Raw genomic sequence first — 21,044 nt, 5'->3', positions numbered from 1 at the left:
TCATACTCTACTACAAGTTCAGAAGTCATGGAGCTTATTTCAGTCATTAATGTAGCCGCAGTAAGAATCACTTTAATCTACTGATGAGAAAATAGGCTCAAATGCAGTGTTTTTTTTTGTCTTTTGATAGGCGCAGGGAGTGCTCTCTTTCTCTCTCTCTCTCTCTCTCTCTCTGTCCCTCTCTCTCTCTCTCTCTCTCTCTCTCTGTGTTTGCTTCTGTGGTCTGTAGCTTGTTTTATGTAGAGAACACAGACAGGGCTGCCTGCTTTTAACCACTTCTTCTCCCTCAGTTTTTTTTTAATTCACCAATACTGTTGTTGCTTGTACACTCTCAAAGTGAATCCTGAAAGGGTGCAGCACTGTGTTTAAAGCTGTTTAATTCACCCCTAAAGGTTCCTCTAAAGGTCTCTAACTCCCCCCCCCCCCCCAAAAACACACACACACACACCACCCCAACGTGCCCCGCATGACTAATCCCATTTGGGAAATACACATAAATCACAAATTAGAACAAGTGCTTTTATGTTTCCTATTTACATAATTTTGTTTGGCAAGCAGGGGGAGAGGCCATTAACCGCACTGTAAAAGAGAGGGTGAAAAGAGGAGAATCGATACTTTATTTCAGCACCCCTAATGTCATCTGCTTACGGATCCGAAGGCGGACACTCATTTAAATTCGCACTGGGGGCTTGTGATGCCACCATTAATTCCTGATAAAGAAAAGGGCCGTTGTGTTGCCTGCCTTAATCTCTGACAGATGCTTTTTGCCAGATCAATAGTGTTTCGTTTTATTTTTTGTTGCACAGGGAAGATTGATCACTGAGAGCGGGCCCCGGCGTTCATTTCCACTTCCCTTGCTCCTCATTACTGCTCCAATTAGTCACTCACTGGGGACCTTGCAGAAGACATTAGAAACCAGAGCCCCCCCATCCCGCCCCCCAAGGGATTACCATCAAGGGCCGGATTTTCGGCCCGAGTAACCTTTTGGCACCGATTTAATACGGCGAGAGAGCGCCGACGCGGCTCAAACAAGTGGATTAAGCGGCGGCAGTTTGCGAGAAGAATCAGGACGAGAGGGAAGTTGCAGCTCTCGCCGGTGAGGGGGAAATAATCACTATGTTGCTCTCTCATGAATTATTAAGTAGCCCCCTGCCTCTTTTAGCTCTACTCAAAATGCTGCATTTTCATCTGTGGGTCTGAGGCAGAGAGCAAGGGTGGGTATGTGTATGTGTGTGCGTGCGTTTTTTTTTTTTGACAGCTGTATTACTGCTGATAAGCAGGAGTCTGTGAGCTGATCAAGTACTGAGACAAGGATTGGGAGCGTAGCAGCCACCAGGAGCAGAGGCGGCAGTGTAGCTTCGGTAGCGACAGCAGCGGTAGCGGCGGCAGCAGCAGCAGCAGCAGCAGCCACAGTGATCCTGCCTTTTTTTTTCTTTCTGGAGTTGAGATCTGTTGAGGAGGCAGAAGCTGGGGGAGCGAGAGGGTCGAGCGGAGCCCGGGCTGATAGCTGTTATCAAAACAACCTCCCCGCCCCCACCCCCAACTGCAGACCTGGCTGCCCACATGCCGATCGAATTTGTTTGCAAAATCAAATTTGCAGAGGAGGATGAGAAGCAGAAAGGCAAGCCGGACGGGGACAGGGAGAGTCTGATAGAGGAGAGCTGCGTGCCCCCGGCCAAGGACCTGGCTGGCTTCGCCGAGTCCTGCTCCCTGCACGGGATCAACCACATCTTCGTCTCGGGGCGGCTAGGGGTCCGGCAGAGCCTCTGGGCGCTCGCCTTCCTGCTGTCCCTGGCGCTCTTCCTCTACCAGGCGGCCAAGTGCGCCATCTCGTACCTGGAGCACCCGCACGTCACGGCGCTGAACGAGGAGTCGAGCCGGGAGATGGTGTTCCCCGCCGTCACCATCTGCAACATCAACCGCTTCCGCTTCTCCGCGCTCACCGACGCCGACATCTACCACCTGGCCAACCTGACGGGGCTGCCGCCCAAAAACAAGGACGGCCACAAGCCCACCGATTTGGAGTACCCCGCGCCCGACATGCAGGACATCTTCAACCGGACGGGGCACCAGCTGGAGGAGATGCTGAAGAGCTGCAACTTCAGCGGGCAGAACTGCTCCTCCAAGGACTTCTCGGTGGTGAGTTAACAAGTGTCTAAATGCATGCCGGTTATCCACCGATGCGTTTTACTCAGGCACACTTCTGTCTGAGCTTCTGTGTACCGCGAAAGGTGTGACATGCAAAGTCGGTAATGTTAAAGTGCCACGTGTAGGGATATGCTGTGCTACTGTAAGATTAGAAAGCAAGAAAAAACAAAGGAGATTCACAGCCTGTTGTAAAAAGCTCAAATGGCGAATTTTACAGGGGCACAGACGTCAAGTTCTTTGCACTTTTGTAGTTTCTACTTAGTATAAAACTTTCAGCAGCAGAGCTCTGGACCAATTAGTGCTGCTTTGTAAAAGAAGCAAAATTCCTGTTTTTAAGTCTGTCTCCAAGAGGTGCTGTCCTATTCATGTTCACATTCTTCTCGAGACCGGTTTCAGCGCTTCCGTTATTACGAAGCCTTCAGCATGGGAATGAGGACACTGGCGTTAGAATTGTTCGGATCATTCACAGTTTATCTGAGTGTGTAACTGTACGGAGCAGCTGCGGTAGCGCTAGGGGAGAAAGGCAGCAGGGTTGCCGTGTTTACTTTTCCCAGGCAAAGTGTGGTTTTATACTGCCTCCAATGCCGGCAGCCGAGAGGGTGCATGGCAACAGACTCCACTTTCACGAGAACTCTCCTCTCCGTAGCTCCTCAGAGCAGCAGCCTGCTCTCCGCCCCGATCCCCTTTCAGGAGGGAAGGGGTAATGTTCCGCTAATGTTGCATTTCAATCTCGCCAATGTTCAAATGAAATATTCAAAAGCACATACATGGTTCTTGCATTAGCCAAATTGACAAAGATGAATAAAACAATTTCCGAAGCTTTTTCCATCTGGACAAGGAGGTCCTGAGTGTGCTGTATACTATTTATTAAAGGTAGAGTCCAAATGGGAAATGGATTTTTTACCTCGCCAGACGGAATGGAATATGCGATTGCTTTGTGATGATTAAGTGCTGGTGTCAAGTCTTAATAGGACATGTTGCACACCGATACACTCACTTTCCTGAAAGCTGAAAGCTGTGCCTTATCATGGTGATTATATAGAATGAGCTTTGGAAAGCCGTCTTACTGAGAAAAAGAAAAATCCTCCCTACTTTCTGAATCTGTGGCAGTGTGTTTTTATTATTATTATTGCTGCTGTTGTTGGTATTGTTGTTATTATTATTATTTTCATTATTATTATTTTCATTATGTTTCTGTGGTGTATGTACTAATAATCTGATCCATCGGCGACACAGATGTGTGACCTGCTGCTGAGAAATGTCTTGCACTAGACAGAAATAATGTGTTATTTTACTTTTTAATAAATGGCTAAAATTCTGTTTTCCAAAGGAGCCATAGGATCTGTATATATGTTTCGTCTTTATCCGATATGTTCTATACCCAAGATACTTACATTTCAACAAAACAACATGTCTCTGACAGACACTGTGACAAGCCTCTGTTGATATATTAACATGAAATGTCTGAGTTCCAGTTTTGGGCTATTCCGTGTAAGTGTTGTGCTGGCGGTACTGCCCTGGGTTCCAGAAGAACTGCATTGTTCACTGAGGTGCTCGCAAAGTTTCTCTTGTCCCTTCTCTGTCTGTCTCTCTGCCAACTTGAGATCTGCATCTGTGGGACTGTCAGCTAGATTTGTTACAGATGTCTGTGTCTCTCTATGCATGACAAGCCATTTACCCCGTCCCCACAGGCAGCGCGACTGGGAGCCTGAGAGGAGCTTGGGCGGGGGCACTGGCTGGGGGCAGACGCAGTTCTGTTGGCAGATGTGTCAGACCTGCCTCTGGCTGTCTGTCCTCTGCTCTCCAGTGAGCACGGTCTTTGAGGGCATACATAAGACTTGTTTACACTGCGAAAACCCTTATTAGGACTGTCACCCAATTTAAAAACAAACAAAAAAAACTATGATTCATCTTGAGGTTATAATTTTTAAATTATAACTGTGGTTAGCCACGGTTTTTATTTTAACTTTGAACTGTGGTAAAATAGCATTTTTAGAGTGTTTAGCCATTGAGAATGTGTTAAACTAAACCATGAAAATGTATATAATTGTTTCTTTTGAATTTAATAAAAATACAAAAAAGTATAGGTTTTCAGTAAAGCTATTGTTTATTAGTGCAAAGTTCTGTGATGACACAGAATAAAAAGTTATCAAGGTTCACGGTTTCCATTAGAAGCACAGGTTATTCATAGATCAGTTGCTTTAAAGTAATAATACTTGGAGCAAAACATATTTTATCCTTAATGAAAGAATGAAATTCAAGAAAAACTGTTCTCCCTCTAAAGAAATGTACACTGAACACATCTGAAGGAAATTTCACATTCATGGGAAACATTCATTTAAGGCCTGAAAATAATGAACTTTTGACTTTGAAAGTGCCATATGAGAAATCTTTGTACTGAAGAAGGAAAGCTTTTCAGTACCAGTCTTACAACATAAAGTAAATGCTTCCCGCAGTGACAAAATGTGTCAAAGATCAACACTTTACTTCATAATAGCCAAACGGTCAGATGGTTATGTGTGTGTGCGTCCGCGTGCGTGCGCATGTGCGTGAGAATTTTCATGAACAGTTCATGCATGCAGGCATGCTTATATGTTCATGAAAAATTTTCACCAACATATAAATATTACAATAGACAAATGCAGCTGATTAGGCTGCCAGTAATTCAGATGGAAAAACATAAACAGCTCTGGCTGGCACAGTCATACTCCAGGATAACGTACTTAGTATGCTATGTGTAGTCTTTCTTTTAACGTTTTTTTTTTTTGCTGTTAACAGTTATGAAAATCCAGTTATGTTACTTTGTATACAGACATGCAAATAAGGAACAATATTTTCTATAAGAGAAATAACGGATATGTTTAGAATTAGTGGGGAACATGGTGTAAAGCGTTCTCATCTGCTGAGTGTGGAAGTGAATAGTCCAGAAAACTTTCCTTGGGGTTAAACGGATGGAAATTCCACCTATGTGAAGTGCAAATCCTATTGGCGTGTAATGTGCCTCTCCGCCAAAGTGGCCTTCACATTAAATTATCTATGAATAAACAATTTCACAAACTGTTGATTTCTGAAACCAACACAGCCTTGCACAGCCTAGGAATTACCATACCAAATAGGACACAATTTCACAGTAAATTTTGAGATTGACTTTTGTAAAAAAAAAATAAAAATAAAAATAACATAAAAAGATAGGCCAGTTACTGAAGCAGATAATCCTTATATTTTTCATAAGACTTGAATTTTCTTCTTCTGTACATTGTTACCAGAGAGAGACCCCTTCCCACTACAAAGCTATTACAAGACTAGTTTGCTTTGTTTAAGATTATTCAGGCGATTTTCCGTGATCTTTTTTCGCTGTTCTGACCTGTGTCATCTCAGCCCGCTAGCATTACATCTTCCTGGCCAACTTACAAAAGAGTTGTGGTTGGAGCTTGTGAGCTGCGTAACTATGCTGCTTCCACTGGTGTCAGGGCTACAAACATGAAATAGAGAGAGAGCGCAGAACTGGGAGAGGACCACCTCACAGTTCCTGATCAGTTAATAACCACAGCAAGATAGAAGTAATATTCAATGCTTTTTTTTGGAGGGGGATAACCTCAACCTTCAGCTGAAGAGGAAGCGAAGGCGGTCATCTCAATCTGGATAGGTGATCTCATCCAACATGGCGTCACCTGCTACAGCTCTGGTTGTAGGTAATGCATTGGAAAAGGAATCATGCTGTACCAGGTCAGCCAGCTGTGGCTGCAACTCATACCGACCTGAGTCTAGCTCTATACTGGAAAAAGATGTATGAGGCAAGATGACTGTGAGGCATTGTTTTAGCAGATGTTCGTCGTGAAAGTAACATGGTAAACTTTTGTGGGCTTTCATCATCAATAGTGTTTTTGCTTCTTTTAGCAAGCAAGCCACCGTAACTCCCCCCAGCTGAAATAAGAAACTGTACCAGTGTAAATGAAGTGTGGTTACTGAAGCAGTCATGTTACAACAACTGCCATTATACTTTAATGAAAATGAACACGCTACTGGCATTGTAATTAACTTTTTGAGTTAACTAGCTAACATTGAGAATGCTTCATTGTTATTGAAATGACACAATAATGTCATTGCTGAAGCCGAAATGGAAATAACGAGAGAAAAAATGTCATTTTTGTCATTTCTTTTTTATTTCTTTCTGAGGAGAAATCCACTTAAGTACAGTGTGGGTTCCATGTATTATAAGTGTTTCCTTGCAATTTCTTGTGGGTTTTAATGAATCGTTTCAGTATGGAGTGTGTGCTGTGGCTAGGTACTGATGAAACAGTTGTGACTCCTCCGGAGGATTTCAGGGGCACTGTATCAGAGTCTGGCTTGTTATTTTGTGGTGATTTGCTTTCTAAGGGTCGTAGAAATTTCACCACTGGTTGGTCTGGGTAATCTTTGATGGCATAACACCCAGTAATGCTTTTGGTTTCTTCAATAATTTGTTACTGAACTACAGGTAATGATAGATCATAATGTGTGTAATCAGAAAAAATATACAAACTTATAGCTGTTTGCTGTCATTGTCATTGTCATCTTTATGGTGGTAGTTTTGTCAACATTAGTCACTATAATTTATGATATGTATACTTATGATATGTACTATATATATATATATGAGTATATATAGTATGGCACTACAGAAATAATTTTGCACTGTGATCGTATTATATATGGCCAATTATATGTGCTAGCTGTCCTGGTATCTGTCCTGCTTCATGTATCCCTATGCTGTGAATCCTGGTAAGGACACATAGTACTGCAATTATAGTACAGTAATATAATGGTATGTGTGAAGAACAACCTGTGAAAACTGTGACTTAGCGTAGTTTCATGGAAATCCAGGCGTGATGCGAAGACTGGGCTACTCGGCTAACAGAAAGAACCCACCATGTGTAGCCATCACACGTAATGAGTAGATAGTCGTTTTCCAGATATCTCTTCACAGAAAGCCAAAAATAAAGGGGACGTGTAATTTCCATGTATCTGAATTGCATAAAAAAGACTAACTTTGCCCACTGATACTTCTTCCTGTATGTATTTTGCAGAGTAAGACAGCGTTATTCTTTGGCAGTGTTCCTTTGTCATTTATTTGTTGCTGTTGCAATTAAACCTGCTGTTAGCTTTTTGACACAATTAGATCAATAAATGATTGACTCAGTAATCACTTTGAAAAACAAGAAATTCATGAAAAGGAAAACGGAACAGATAGCCAGACATCTGCATGGTTTTCTTCCCTCAGAGTAATTGCTGGTTTATGACGGAAGTGTTTGTAAACTGACACCCAACCCAGTAGGGTACACAGTAATCCCCTTTGCTCTCTCGAGGGGTTTTGTTCTTGTTTCCCCATTGCTTTGGTCTATGAAACTGACATTTTATCAGATTATATTCTGCTGTAGGAGATATTCATTCTCCATACACTTATGGGACTTCGAAACTGGTAGGGAGATGCTGTAAAATTATCTATAAAAAAGCTAGTTCGATAGGCAAGGTGTTCAAAGCTCATCTACCATTCGTCATGTCAGCTTGTAAGGTCCCCTGTTACGAGGCAGGTGTATTTGAAAAGATAATTGAATATTTAATGACATGAGACCAACATGAGAAGGTGACCTATGCATGATAACTCCATCCATTTCATCCGGATCAAATAATTAACATTTAAACGTAATTTGAATCCATCTCTGTTAACTGTGTGGGCATGGAGACCAAAGAAGTCACAGCTGGTGAATAGGCCAGAGTCAGCAGGCTTTTAGATTTAGAGATTTTACCCAGATTTTAGCTATGGCATGTTTTAGTGAACAAGGTTGAGAGGTAGGCAGATGGGGTCAATTACTGGCTCCCACCCAGACTCAAGCACTCATGGTCAGAGATAATAATCTTGGCCGGTGTGATGTCGGTTCACGTGAATGTTGTGTAAATGAGGGGGTCTCATCATTAGTGCCGATAGCACAAGGGCACGCCAAAACCAAGGGAGGAGGTGAGGAGTTCACTGTCTCTGCAAGGTAAACAGGGGGATATCATGCAGATACGAACCTTTCAGCTGCTTTGGACGGCTCCCTTAATGAGGCAGGACAGTGGCTATGCTGCCATCACAGGTACTAGAGATTTCTCTAGAGAGTCAATTTGTGGCGAAGTTTGCATTTAACTCTAAGGGTGTTGATTTCTGAAATTCTGCTCACATGCACATGTGCACATGCAGTGAAGGGGAATGGAAGCATACAGGCAGGAGTGGGGTTCAGTGGGGAAGGGCCTAAAGTTGTCATTGGAAAGTTGACAGTTTGAATCTCAGCTGGGTCTTCGCCTACATGGCTCCGAGCAAGGCACCTAAATTTTTTACTGCTTCAGTAATTACCCAGCAGTGTAACTACATGATCTGTAAAATGTGGATGGCCTGGTTAAGGATGTAAATGACACATTAGCAGTGCTTATCGTTTTAGCTTTGTGGCAGCACGCCTGATTTGCCCTGTGTGCAGTTCTCAGATTAACGTAAGCCGCACTCGCCACCGTAGCCAATCCTGTTACAGCTTCAAACATCAGATTTAATCAGAGGTATGGCAGCGAGGCTCTTTGGCACTGGCTGACTCACTCCGAAGGTTTTTCCCGCAAAAAGTTTAGGTACAGTTTGTTTACATCCATTTTCTGACTGTGTTTTCCGTGAGGGGACCAGTGTGGCAGTAAGAGGTGCTGTCTGTTGTTTTAACGTGTTGCATTTGGTCTCCTGGGGTTGGGGGTCTGGCTCGAGGGGGGGGAGTACTGACAGGGGCGTACTCAACTGTCACGCGATCCCCCCAGCAGACGCAGCTTCTGTCTCCTCTCCTCCCGCCCCAACACCCCGCCCCCACCCCCACCTTCACCCCCCCCCCCCCCCCCCCCCCGCCCCCGGAGACAGATGACCGGGGAGCGTGAAAATGACCGACTGCGGGGAGCTTTGTCCAAAGTGGGTCGTCAATGTGCCGCGCAGCTCTGCTGCTGAACACCCCCTCAGCCTACAGTGCCCCTCCAGCCCACAACATTTGTCCCCCCCCCCACCCCCACTCCGGCTCGAACCCTCTGCCGCTAACAGCTCGGCGGGCCACGTGGCATTTATGAAATTTCGCAATTGGCACGCGGTGTGCTGGAGATGCGAGGCGTGGGGGGGGGGGGGCTGATGGGGGATTAGCACTCTTCCTCCTTCCAAAACCACCCTGCAGAGAGGAGTGTGGCACGCTGAAATGTCAGACCTTTTTCAGTGGGTGAAGTGTGATGCCGCCGAACAAAGTGGATGGGAGTGTAGCCTGTGTTCCTCTCTCTCTCTCCTCCCACGCACCACCTTGCGTGCGCTCGTACTTCGGAGACCGAGAGGATCTAAATCAAAGCCACATTAGCACGAGGAGTGCCTACGAGTGTGGCGCTGTTGCGCTCACACAGAGAGAGACCGGACTGGGGCCCGGTCAGCATGTTGAACGGAGCCGGCATGTTAGCATTCCAGGTTTTGACGCTCTCATGCCTTTGGAGTGGTAACCACGGCTGGTGACCTATCAGAAATTTTTTTTAATTCACTTAAGCAATATTTCCTGCTTGTGAAATATTTTTCACAGAAAAGGCCTTTCTTATCCCAGGGACCACCTACAGAGACATTTGTTTCTTTTTGACAAATACCACATTGTGGATGTGTGTATGCGTGTGTATGCGTGTGTATGCGTGTGTGTGTGTGTGTGCGTGTGTCTTTGTATGTGTTTGTACATGTTTGTACGTGTTTGTACGTGTGTGTGTGTGTGAGTGTGTGATCGTGCATGCATGCTTTTGTGGGGGTGTGTGCACATGTATGTGTGTGTGGGTGTGGATGTGTGTGGGTGTGGATATGTGTGTGTGTGTGTGTGTGTGTGTGTGTGTGTGTACACATGCATGCTTGCATGCATGTGCGCTTTTTTCTGGACCACAGAGACCCGGGAGGGTTGAAAATGACCCCCGACTTCTCTTTGTCTCCTGCTCTCAGGATCGATACATCATTCAGGCAGATTGTTTCCCAGCCTTTAATCCTTTTGTGACTAATTACGCCGGGCCTTGGTCCTGCCGGAGCCCCAGGAATCCCAGGCGTGTTTGTTAACGCTTGTAGGGCTGGGCAGGATTTCCCCCCGACCTTTGTGTTTGTGTAAACATAAAGGTTCCCGGTTAAATCCATATGACTGTGACTAATACTACCGCTGCCTCTCTCCCTCACTGGGATGAATAATGTACACTTTGCCTATTTTCTCCTCACGCTAGATTACAGTGGTCTTTTTATGCAGTCACCCCATGGAAGAAATGAACATCAGAATAGGTCAAGTTCAATAGAGATTTGAGACAAAGAGTTGCCAGGTACGTTACGTTTCCCCTGGGGATATTTGAAAGATTTTCTTCGCTTGGTTTCAGAGCCCTGCGACGGATTAATGAGTAAATATGCTTGTAAAAATTAATCATGCTTGCTTTTAGACCGAACTACATAATAGCGTAGTGTGCTCCTCTTTTTCGGTTATTTTTGTTTAGATTTATTTTGAAATGGACAGAGTATGATTTCTTTTAATGAGATATCAAAAATATACATCATCGTGCTGAAATTTGCATTAAAATGTCAGAGCCTGGCAGGACTTCTGTACAGAAGGAGGAAATAATGAGGATCCTGAATGTGATGCCAGATAGCCTCCCCTGGTTCTTTCTGCATGAGGAGCTGGTGTGTGTGCTTGGCCGGGCAGCTGGCTTGTCTTCTCAACTAGGGCTAATGTGGCACACTCGTCTCTCGCTCGTCTTTTAACTTCATTTCAGCGCTTGCATGAGTATTGTGTGAGCCTTTCCTGTGTTTTACAAAGCCTATTTCTGCATACCCTTTGCTCCAAAGTTATTGCTCGGCGGATACCCTTTCAGAGCAACTTGCAGTCCATTTTTAGACGTTTCTCATTTGTACAGCTGGACGTACCCTGGTGTAGTTTTTTTACTTATGTTTACAACAGAAATGCTTAACCTGAGAACCGGACTGTTTTTGCCCATGAGGCTTCTTCCTTAACCACTAAAATGTGAATTATGGTAGTATAAACCATAAGTGTTACTAAATTTCAGCAAGTGAGACGGGGTGTTGCAGTGATGAGTGGAGCACTGTTTATGTGAAGATAATCAATGAATGAATCAGTCAGTCGGATAATTGGGCTGCTGCCAGTACACACACATTTAAAGCCTTTGTTTACTTTGCATTTTTGCATTTGTTGCACAGTTTACAGGTTATCAAAAGATGAAGCATTACAGTTGTTAAGGATGATTTGAGTTCATTTTTCCATAAAATATCACTCAGTTATCTATCCAATGTCGCCGGTGTTTATCCCTGTCACTGGACAGAAGTCAGTGGACAAAACAGGCCAATAAGTTGCAATCATCGTAGGTGCGATACACGGGCTCCCCTGCCAGCTCTCCAGCCCGGTCACAGATGCGTCCAGATGCTGGCTGTCCGGGGCTCTTAATCCGAGGTAACGCTTTGGCGCGGTCGGCTCGTTTCTGTGCTGCACAGGCCGTTTGATGTTGAATGCATTACAGTGTTTGAGCGCGAGCCAGAAGTAGCACGCTGCTGCCGTGTTAAAACGAGCACCTTTATTTTTCATCTTTAGTCATTTTTCCCTGGCGAGGTCAGGCCGGGTCTGCCTCGCCCTGGATGCAGGTTGTGCGGCTGTGTAGTAATACCACCCAAGCATCCTCTTGAGAATGTTTTTTTTTTTTTTCCAGCTGGTTTAGTACGGTTTCCTTCCAGTGCTTCTTCACTGGAGTCTGCCTCTAGACACTCTGTTTGCAGAGGAAATGTTTGCATCAAATGTATGTGTGCACACACAGATGTGTGCGCGCACGTGAATGCATGCGTTTGTGCGTGTGCAAATTGGAAGCCAGCACGTGGTCATATAGGTTACTTTGCTGTGCAGCTGTGTGGGTGGCAGTGTGTATTAGTGGTTTAAAATTTGGGCCTTGTTACCAGAAGCTTGCAGGCTGTATCCCCAGGAGTGGCACTGCACTTTTCTCCTCAGGTAAGGCACTTTACATGAATCACTTAAGTGAATATTCAGAGTTACAAATAGATGGGATGTACAGTATGAGTTATGCTAAGTTACCCTGGCTGGGAGTGTTTGCTAAGCAAATTAAGAATAATTACATCTCACAGAGATGTTTGATCAGATCCTTTACTGTTAATTCATCTGAAAATGAGTTTATACATAAGTAATAAATGTGGTTTGAGTGTCAGCATGTAGCTGTGACTTGATAATGTTGATCACACGTTCCACCACATCCCTGTGTGACATTTCGCTGTGTCACACCACTTTGGGGTGCCAGGGATCTGGGGTCCCTGTCGCTGTTACTTACCTAGACCAGAGTCTCAACACCGCAAGGCGCATGGCATATTAAACAGTAATCTAATCTGGAGGTTTGGGCGGTGCTGACAAGCCGTTCGACCTTCACATGCGGAAGGGTGTCATCTAAATCATAACACAGCAATGATCTCTCACCACCCAGCATGCCAGCGGAGTGCTACCTTTCAGCTGCGAGGTCTGGATGAATCCATAATACAAAAACTTACAAGGAAGAAAGGAGACAAAATGACTGTATTATACAGAAAAATCTGTATAATAAGCACATGTGAAATTGTTGCAGTGAACCAACGTACACAGTAAGTGAAATACATTTTACATTCATCTCACTAATATTAATCTTGTGCTGTTTGTGATTATCAGATACCATATAGTATATACACAGAAAGAGTAAAGCAAATTTAAAACATATCTTTTACGTTTATTCGAGAACATTGTTTTTGTGTTATGACCTTAATAGCTATTGTTAACTAGCCTGAGTGCTGCATGAAGAAGAGTGTTCATATTGAGCCGGTACAGGTATCATTTCCAAACACTTCCGTGGAGTGCTGGCCCCATTTGCCTTGCCCTGCAGAGGAAGGGGATTACTTGGACGAGACTGCGGTCAATAGAGTGTAGCAACTTAAATAGCAACCCGTGCAAACAGATCATTGATTTGGGAGTGGATCCGGTGGCCCAACCAAGCTTAAAGGATTACTCTCTTTCTAGAAAATGAAGGATTGTACATTTCAGTGAAAGAGTGCCATTCGGTCTGTGTTCTACCCCTCCTCCAAACTCAGATGGTTTCACAGGGTGAAATTGTAGTATGGGGGTCTCATTTATTAATCACACATAATATTAGTACTCTATTTGTTAGTATCCACAGACTGTCAAATATCTTTGACTTCATCACTTCATCTGTGCGTAAACATGATAGAGTCAAGTAAAGTCAAGTACATGTTCATGTCTGTTGACTTTTATATGGAAAACACATCCGATTAGGTGAACATGCTTTTTTATCATAATGGATAGGTGTACTTTGAAATTCATCATGTATTGGTGTGGACAAGGCTGGAATGTATATACTTATATTTATATGCATCTGTAATCTTGCCAAATATGTTTGGGATTGATTTATAATGGCTCCAGCTTTTTTATTTATGTGTTTAGCAACTGTTGCGAATAACCAATAGCCAATATCCAATAGCCATAGACAGGCAGTCTCCAATGATTTCATGATGATTCAGCTAATGACAAGCTTTAAATAGTTTATAAATATGCTGCCGTTAATTATTTCATGACACAAAGTCTGGATTAGCAACAAGCCAGAAGGCAGGAGAAAAGAACAAGGATGTGAAAAAGCTAACACTAGTGGAAGTTAAACACATCTGTAAAACAATGATTTCTTTCCTCCATCAAAGGCCTTTGTTGTGTTGTCTTATTTTTTATCGTTGTTTTCATGCAGTGGACTCAGGTGGGGGCGCTGAAGAAGATTTACATCCTTTGAGAGCATATGCTTTTCCACTCACTATGTAATGAACGGCTGTCTAAACACAGTGATTTGCATCTTACTGCTGTCTGTGGCTTGTCATTCCCCAATGGGCGTGTGTCACGACACTGAATATTTATACTGTAGTTCATGGATAATTGTGTATGGGAACCACCTGTATACCTGTGCATTGCTATGCATATAGGGTGTAGCACTTCAAGCAAAATGTTTCTTTTCATTTAATGAAATTATATCGGACAGTAGTATTGTACAGTGGCAGTGCACACAATTAAATGGTATGGTCTTTTCTTTACAAGGTTGTTCACAGATAAGAAGTTATTAAAAAATGAACCATCCCAACCACAGGCATTTCATGCAATTACTGTGAGGAGGAGACAGGACTGTACTTCAGCACAGCATTGTCATCAGCACCTTCATGGAAAGAATGTGTGCAGGCTGAAAAAAAGAGTGTACATTTGCAAAAATTTCTATATAATGTTCCGCTTTCATTAATCACATGCTTTGTATGAAAATTTGAATGTGCACAGTTTAGAAACAAATTTGTGCACACAAACAGTCGATAAATTAGGCCCCTGGTGTCATGTCTAGGGGGTTGCTGGTGCAAATTCCCAGATGAGGCACAGTGCACAGCAAAGTACGAAACCTGTGCAAATATATTCAGCTGTAAGACGTTTAGTATGTAGGCTATGTAGGCTATGTCAGCGACTCGGGATATGGACGTCTTCTAATAAGGTGATTAATAATTCTCCTGTCGGTTTTTCATCGCTAATCAGAACTCCCAGGGTTACATTGCCTTTGTTCTACCGCTGCTCAAAGGGATATTCAAGCAGGTGACCGCTGAAGTCAAATGGCATTACCTTCACACACCAGTGGCTGAGAAGTAAAGTTTATATTGCCAAAACAGCATGTCACAGAAATCGTCTGGCTGGCTTTTACAGCAGGCATTCACCTCACACTACAAGCTGCTCACCTTTGTTGTGACACTCACAGAGAACAGACAGCTAACAGAAAAAAGCTTAATTTGTAAGAAAACATCTGTGAACACCGAATACAAGTGAGAGCATCCAGCGTTTCACTCTGTTAGTGTTTTAGTGCTGCTTAAACTAGGACCCAGACTCAAAGTGACACAAAGAGCTTTGATGTTAACTTTGTGTGACAAATTTAGCATGTTTGTTCATATACTTTTTATTATTATTTACTGTAACAGACAACGTTTTTCTTTCATTTAAGTGAGCACTATGTGCAATGTAAAACTTGGTTAAATCGATAATTTGACCCCATCTTTCATAATGTGTCGGTGCTAAGGGCAAAGTTCTGTTAGATCAAATCTGAGCAGGGGGTTGTGTTTCTCTGTAAACAGCTGAAAGGGGGATGCACACTTCCTCTTCCTGTCTGCCTGACCCCTGTGTGACCCATATGTTTGCTTGGATCACCCCCCCCACCGTCTCGAGTGAGCAGATATCGAAGTGACATTCACACTGCTGTTCATAGACGAGTCCAAGGCTCCAAGGACATGGTGTGAGTTATGGATTAAGGTCATCCCACGACAGCTGGGCAGCTCCATGATGCCACAAACAACCCCCCCCCCCCCCCACTGAAAACAGCACTGGGGTAAAAAAGAAATAAACAAATAAAGGAAATGTCACATTTCTCCCATTCCCAGATGAGCCATTGTGCCCTAGAGCAGGATACTTAACCTGGGCTGCTTCACTAAATATCCAGCTGCATGAATGGATAAATATGTCAAAAGCAAGCTCAGTGAGAGCAGCAGCCCTCCCCCTGCATAGTATGTTTGCTTGTGCAGTTAGATTTTATTTTTAATGTGGCATTTCTTGTAATGGGGAAAAAAAACATAACATTTATCATTAGGTGAATTTTTCTTTCTGTTTTCAAACAGTGGCATTTTTTTGAAGATTTGCATCTTTCATTAAGTGTTTAATTTATGTTAAACTGTAGCTTGCCTGTAAAATGTTTCCACTCGCAGTTGATTGCTTTTCACTCATGCTATGTGATCTGTCAGCTGTGTGAAAAGCCTAGTGTAAAAACTAAAGCATTTTATCTGCATTAGCACTCATTGGTGCAAATTGTCCCTTTACACCCATAGAAACAGTGTGTCTTCTGAAGAGTCCTCTCTGTGAGGATCTCAGACTCGTTAGTGTATTGTTTCCAGGAAACGTGTTAAGTGTTTAACAGTACATTCATGTACTGTCCTTAGAGGCTGTCTGCTGATGTAGTAACTTCTGTGGCTCCGCCCCCCCGCCCCCCCCCCCCCCTGTGTTGTCCTCCTCCTGTTACTGCCTCTCAGTCTCTCCTGGCCGCACAGTGATACATTCTGTTTGTCCTAGTGTATGTTAATGAGAAAGCTGTGGGGATTTGATTGTCGATAACTTGAAATACAGCCCCGGTCCCTAAATGCAGGTGCCGCTCAATAACCTATTAAAGTTGAATCACAGATAACTTGGCACACATCAGGAAGGCAATCTGAAATTTGCACTGACATTGATCCGCCAGGAAGAGGACCCGGTGGCTTCTTTTAACGCTTTGGTCATCCCGTTGAGTGGCTCTCTGCTCTCGGGGGGGTGCCATCTCTGGGGCGCTCTGCTGTTCGATTTATGAACCCTGGCAGACATGTGAGACACATGGCTGAAGGAGAAAAGGTGTGGCAACAAGTGCTCTGCCATGGTACACTATGATGTGCAACACACAGGTTTCCATTACTTTTTTTACATTACATTATTGGCATTTAGATGACGCTGTTATCTAGAGTGACTTACATCTGTTACAGATTTTTTACAGCTGGATATTTACTGGGGGAATTGTGGGTTAAGTACCTTGCCCAAGGGTACAGCAGCTGTGCCCCAGCAGGGAATCGAACCAGCCACCTTTTGCTTACAAGTCCTGCTCCTTAACCAATATGTTACCATGCGGCCCCAGTTTCATGTCACCAGTACATTCCCCACTATGTATTAGCAGACTGATACCTCTAATGAGGATGCTACAGTTCTTGATTCAGATTTGTTTGCTTTATGTACATTGTCCAATGTACAAGTCCTTAACAGAAAAATGGCCTCCAAGATACTTGATAAAATTTTCAATTACATTCCTGCCCACCCTCTGTGCAAACATCTGATTTAAAAATTTTGCAGTTATTAAATGCGAGTTTGCCCTCAGTGCTGTATTGATGAAAATACAGTGTAATTTAATGCTTTTTGCTGTGTTTTTCCTAACTGTTGTTTAATCTCTACCTTGTGCCGGGTTAGCAGCATCATCTCTCCTCTCCGATTGCTTATGAGTATGAAGCAGACACACCACAGAGGGAATCACATCCATCAAAAGCTTAGTGCCACCAGTGCAGACTGAAAAGACACAAGAAGCTAGGACTGCTGGTGTTCTATACACACTGGTCTGAAACAAACAAAAAACAGGCATTTTTTATGTATATTGGTTTAATATTTTCTGAAACAGCAGCAACAGTTTAGATTTTTCTAATCTCAATGCAAATGAAATCCCCCTCCCTGGATAATATAAACTGCTTTTCCTTCCAATGCCCTGGAGTGGTACAGGAAAATAAAAAAAAATGATAGATGTGGTCAGAATTGTGATCTCATCCCTTCCACCCCAGACACCCCGATAAGCATTTAATAATAATCAGTTGGAATAAATGGTGGTGTTAATGAGCTATGGCACCTCCATCATGCTTATGTCTGTCCCTCTGACATTCTGTACAGCACAGAAATGCAGGGTAATAAGGGGTTTCAGGATGGATCTGGGAAGCCCTCCTGTTGTAAGTAAATGTCACAGCACAGCATTTATGAATCATCTTGGATTTTTCTTTGTTTGGTTTTCCATGAATATATATATATGTGTGTGTGTGTCTGTGTGTGTGTGCGTGTGTGTACTACTATAACTGGCATCCAGCGAAAAGCAAAGATGTTGCCTACTATGCTGTAATATTACACACTATCTGTACTTACTGTTATTTCATTTTGTTTTTGTTTCAGAATGTTCTGCATAGCACAGCTGGTTCATTCATGTACATTGCTGAGTCTGTCAGTCCATAAATGGAAAACAAATAGTGAACCATGTCCACGGCATGCAAGTGTCTGTATGGAAGTAGATTTGTTTACTCAGATTGTCAAATTAAAAAGCATATCATGCCGCATTGTTCAAAAGAAGAATTGATTTGGCCAAAGCTAAACGTCTTCTCATTCTGACGCAGGCTAGGCCATTGAAAAGTGCCACGGATTGTCCTCAGCATGAAAGAAAATGGTCAGAATGATTTCATTTGCCTCTTGCTGACTGGCTTTATGGCGAACCAGTTGGTACTGGAGCCAAACTGAATTCATTCTTGGTCTTTACCTTGCATGAACCCTTCAAGTAAAGACAACCGAAGCATTTGCCACTTTATCTCAACTGGTATAGTTAAGCAGCTTTGCTATTTAATCATGTATAAAAATCATTAGAATAAGGCATATGGTAGCTATTTAAGCATGCTACTCAGATGCAAAGGATACTAACTTGTAAAAATCCATTTATATACAGGAGTACAGAAAAGTAAATCCAAAAGAGGATTCAAAGTAAATGGGTTATTTCCTTTGATCTATTCAGAGGTTGTGCAATAATAGAGTACTGTATTATCTTCTATTGACTATACAGTCAAAATATGCAAACTGGAATTTGCTAAATGGCCCATCAGCCACTGTGAACACAAAACAAAAGCTAGCAACTGCTGTCATTCTCTGGGGACACAGTCTGATGTTTTCCTGTCATAACACCACTTTAATTCTCTTTAAAATCAAGTTTGAAAGCTGATGGAGTCCCAACTCTGCCCTAAATTGCATTCACTAGACTGTTGCTGTAAGGATCATTTAATATTACAGATAAATGCATATATTCCCCTTTAATGAGAATGTTACCAGGTCATGTAACTAATTGCATTAATTAATTAATTGTACTCTCTCAATAACCTTCTTAAGACAGTTTTGTAAACATCTGCAATGTGCTTGGCAAGCCTGCATGCACAGACAGCAATGAGAACAGGCCTTTGGGATCACTATAGTGGAAAACAGTGCCAGCAGATTCGTCCCCCACCTATTCATTTCACCTCCTAATCCTATTCCAACCACATTATTTATGACACAAGGGAAGTCCTTTTAAAAATGTAAAAAAAAAGATAAAGATAGGAAAAACCATATCCCTGGTGGCACGACTGCGATTATCTTCACTATATAGCCATGTATAACCATAAAAAATAAACATGCATAATATTTTAAAAATAAAATGTGTGCATCCTAACTTGGAAGGGAGTGAGAATGAGGCAATATTTCAGTAAATTTAACATGCACACAGATGCAGAGTTAATTAAACACTTTGAAACTCAAAAAGTGGAATAACCTCATAATTATGATCTTATTACAACAGAGGGGCTGGAGATGGATTACTGAAACTGGGGCCCCAGCCATCTGCCCGTTTGCAGTCTGAACAAGGAAGAGAGTCGCTTGAATAGCTGTCTCTCAGGGAGATTGCACATGAAATAAACATACAGTATATTTTTCAAGTGAGGGGAAAGCCCTGCAATTTAATATGAAGTGTGTGCTGAGAATTGTCGGTCCTGGATTGAAAGCTTGACACCACAAGTTACTGGCTTCTTTTTTCCTCCCTCTACACAGCCCTCAATTGTGTTTTCAAGCAATGCCACAGGCTAAAGTCTGTCTGAGCTGTGAGAGCAAGCCCAGCTCCCAGGGAACGCGGGCAATAAATTAACTCCTTTGAGCCCACCACAAGGTGAACATTAGCATTACGATTGATGGATGGTAGAGGAGAGTGTAGCTCGCTAGATACGTAAGCTGAAGCCACACAGCCCCAGAATCGCATTGGCGAATGCTGGAAAATCTCCCGCTGCTCTTCCGCCTGTTATCTGCGACAGCGACATGCAATTACCCCCGATTTCCGTCCCGCAGACAGATATGCATGCCTAGTGGAGCCGCAAACAAAGCGAGCCCAGGGGCTCATCGAGTGAGTCTGCGCCCCATCCACATAATTACAACGGAGACTTCTTAAACGGTTTAACAATTTATGTTAGCCGAGGCGTATAGAGTTTACACGAGTCTCCTGGTCTTTAATGTTGATCTTGCTTTTTTCGGGATGGTGCTTGGCTCTGCCCTGTGGATGGTACACCTCTCATGTATTAATCAGCAGGAAGAAGGCTTGAATGGAGTTCAGCGGTCCTCTTTGCTGCCTTTCCTGTACTTACTTGTTTATTTAGGAGTCAGAGGTTGAGGAGTGTACAGGATAAGAGTGGATCTGAGGGTATTTCTGGAAACTAAAATGATTTTGAAATTGGTGAGAGTGCCCTTTAAAAGCTGAATGTGTGGAAGCGCTGCGCTAACACAAAGCATACCCGTTAGTTCGGCAGACATTCAATTCAAAACAGCATACGAGGTCATCATACATGTTAATCCAGGGACAAATAAGAACACAGATGCAAAAAGCAAAGCCTAAAATCAATGCAGAAATATTAGTATTTAGTGCCTAACAGTTATCCTTAATTAGTTGCCCTTATTTGACATCTAACAGTATCTGCCAGTGATGATGCGATTGGAGTAATTGCAGTCTCCTTCATGAATATTTTGGTTTTGTGGCGTGTGCAGTTTTCCCTGATGCTACATTGCAAAGAGCCTGGGATGCCAAAATGTAATTTAATGTAGGGTGGCATTTTATCAGCGAAAAAGCAAACGGGCAAACTTGGGTTCAGAGGCAACTGCCAAAAACAATTAACTTGCTACAGCTGTGATGGTGCAACTAAACTCAAACTTAGAACTTCCTCTGAACTCAAATGGTGCTCCCACTGCACATAACTTTCTCCTCTGACCCCCCCCCCGTGAATTCCTCTTTTTTAACCCCCCTCCCACCTGGCATCCCCTCCTCCAATCCCCATGACGTTTTCTCTCGAACCCAGGAGGCCACCACTCCACCTATGCACTTAGAGTCCACACATAGCTGCCCCGCCCCCCCCCCCCCCCAGTCCTTGC

General features: G+C 43.2%; 1 protein-coding gene across 1 annotated transcript in view; it reads left to right on the top strand.

Annotated features, from left to right (window-relative positions):
• Nucleotides 1–1,549: 1,549 nt before the first annotated feature.
• LOC118785712 (acid-sensing ion channel 4-A) overlaps nt 1,550–21,044 on the top strand; it is a 72,093-nt gene continuing 52,598 nt past the window's right edge. Inside the window, exon 1 of the mRNA XM_036540592.1 lies at nt 1,550–2,139. Within this exon, the coding sequence (XP_036396485.1) occupies nt 1,564–2,139 (576 nt within the window). The 5' untranslated portion in view covers nt 1,550–1,563. The remainder of the gene's footprint in view (nt 2,140–21,044) is intronic.

This window comes from Megalops cyprinoides, chromosome 11 (genome assembly GCF_013368585.1).
Source record: "Megalops cyprinoides isolate fMegCyp1 chromosome 11, fMegCyp1.pri, whole genome shotgun sequence".
NCBI classification, from domain to species: domain Eukaryota; kingdom Metazoa; phylum Chordata; class Actinopteri; order Elopiformes; family Megalopidae; genus Megalops; species Megalops cyprinoides.
The sequence above is the reverse complement of the archived record's forward strand: the minus strand, read 5'-3'. Positions and strand labels throughout refer to the sequence as shown.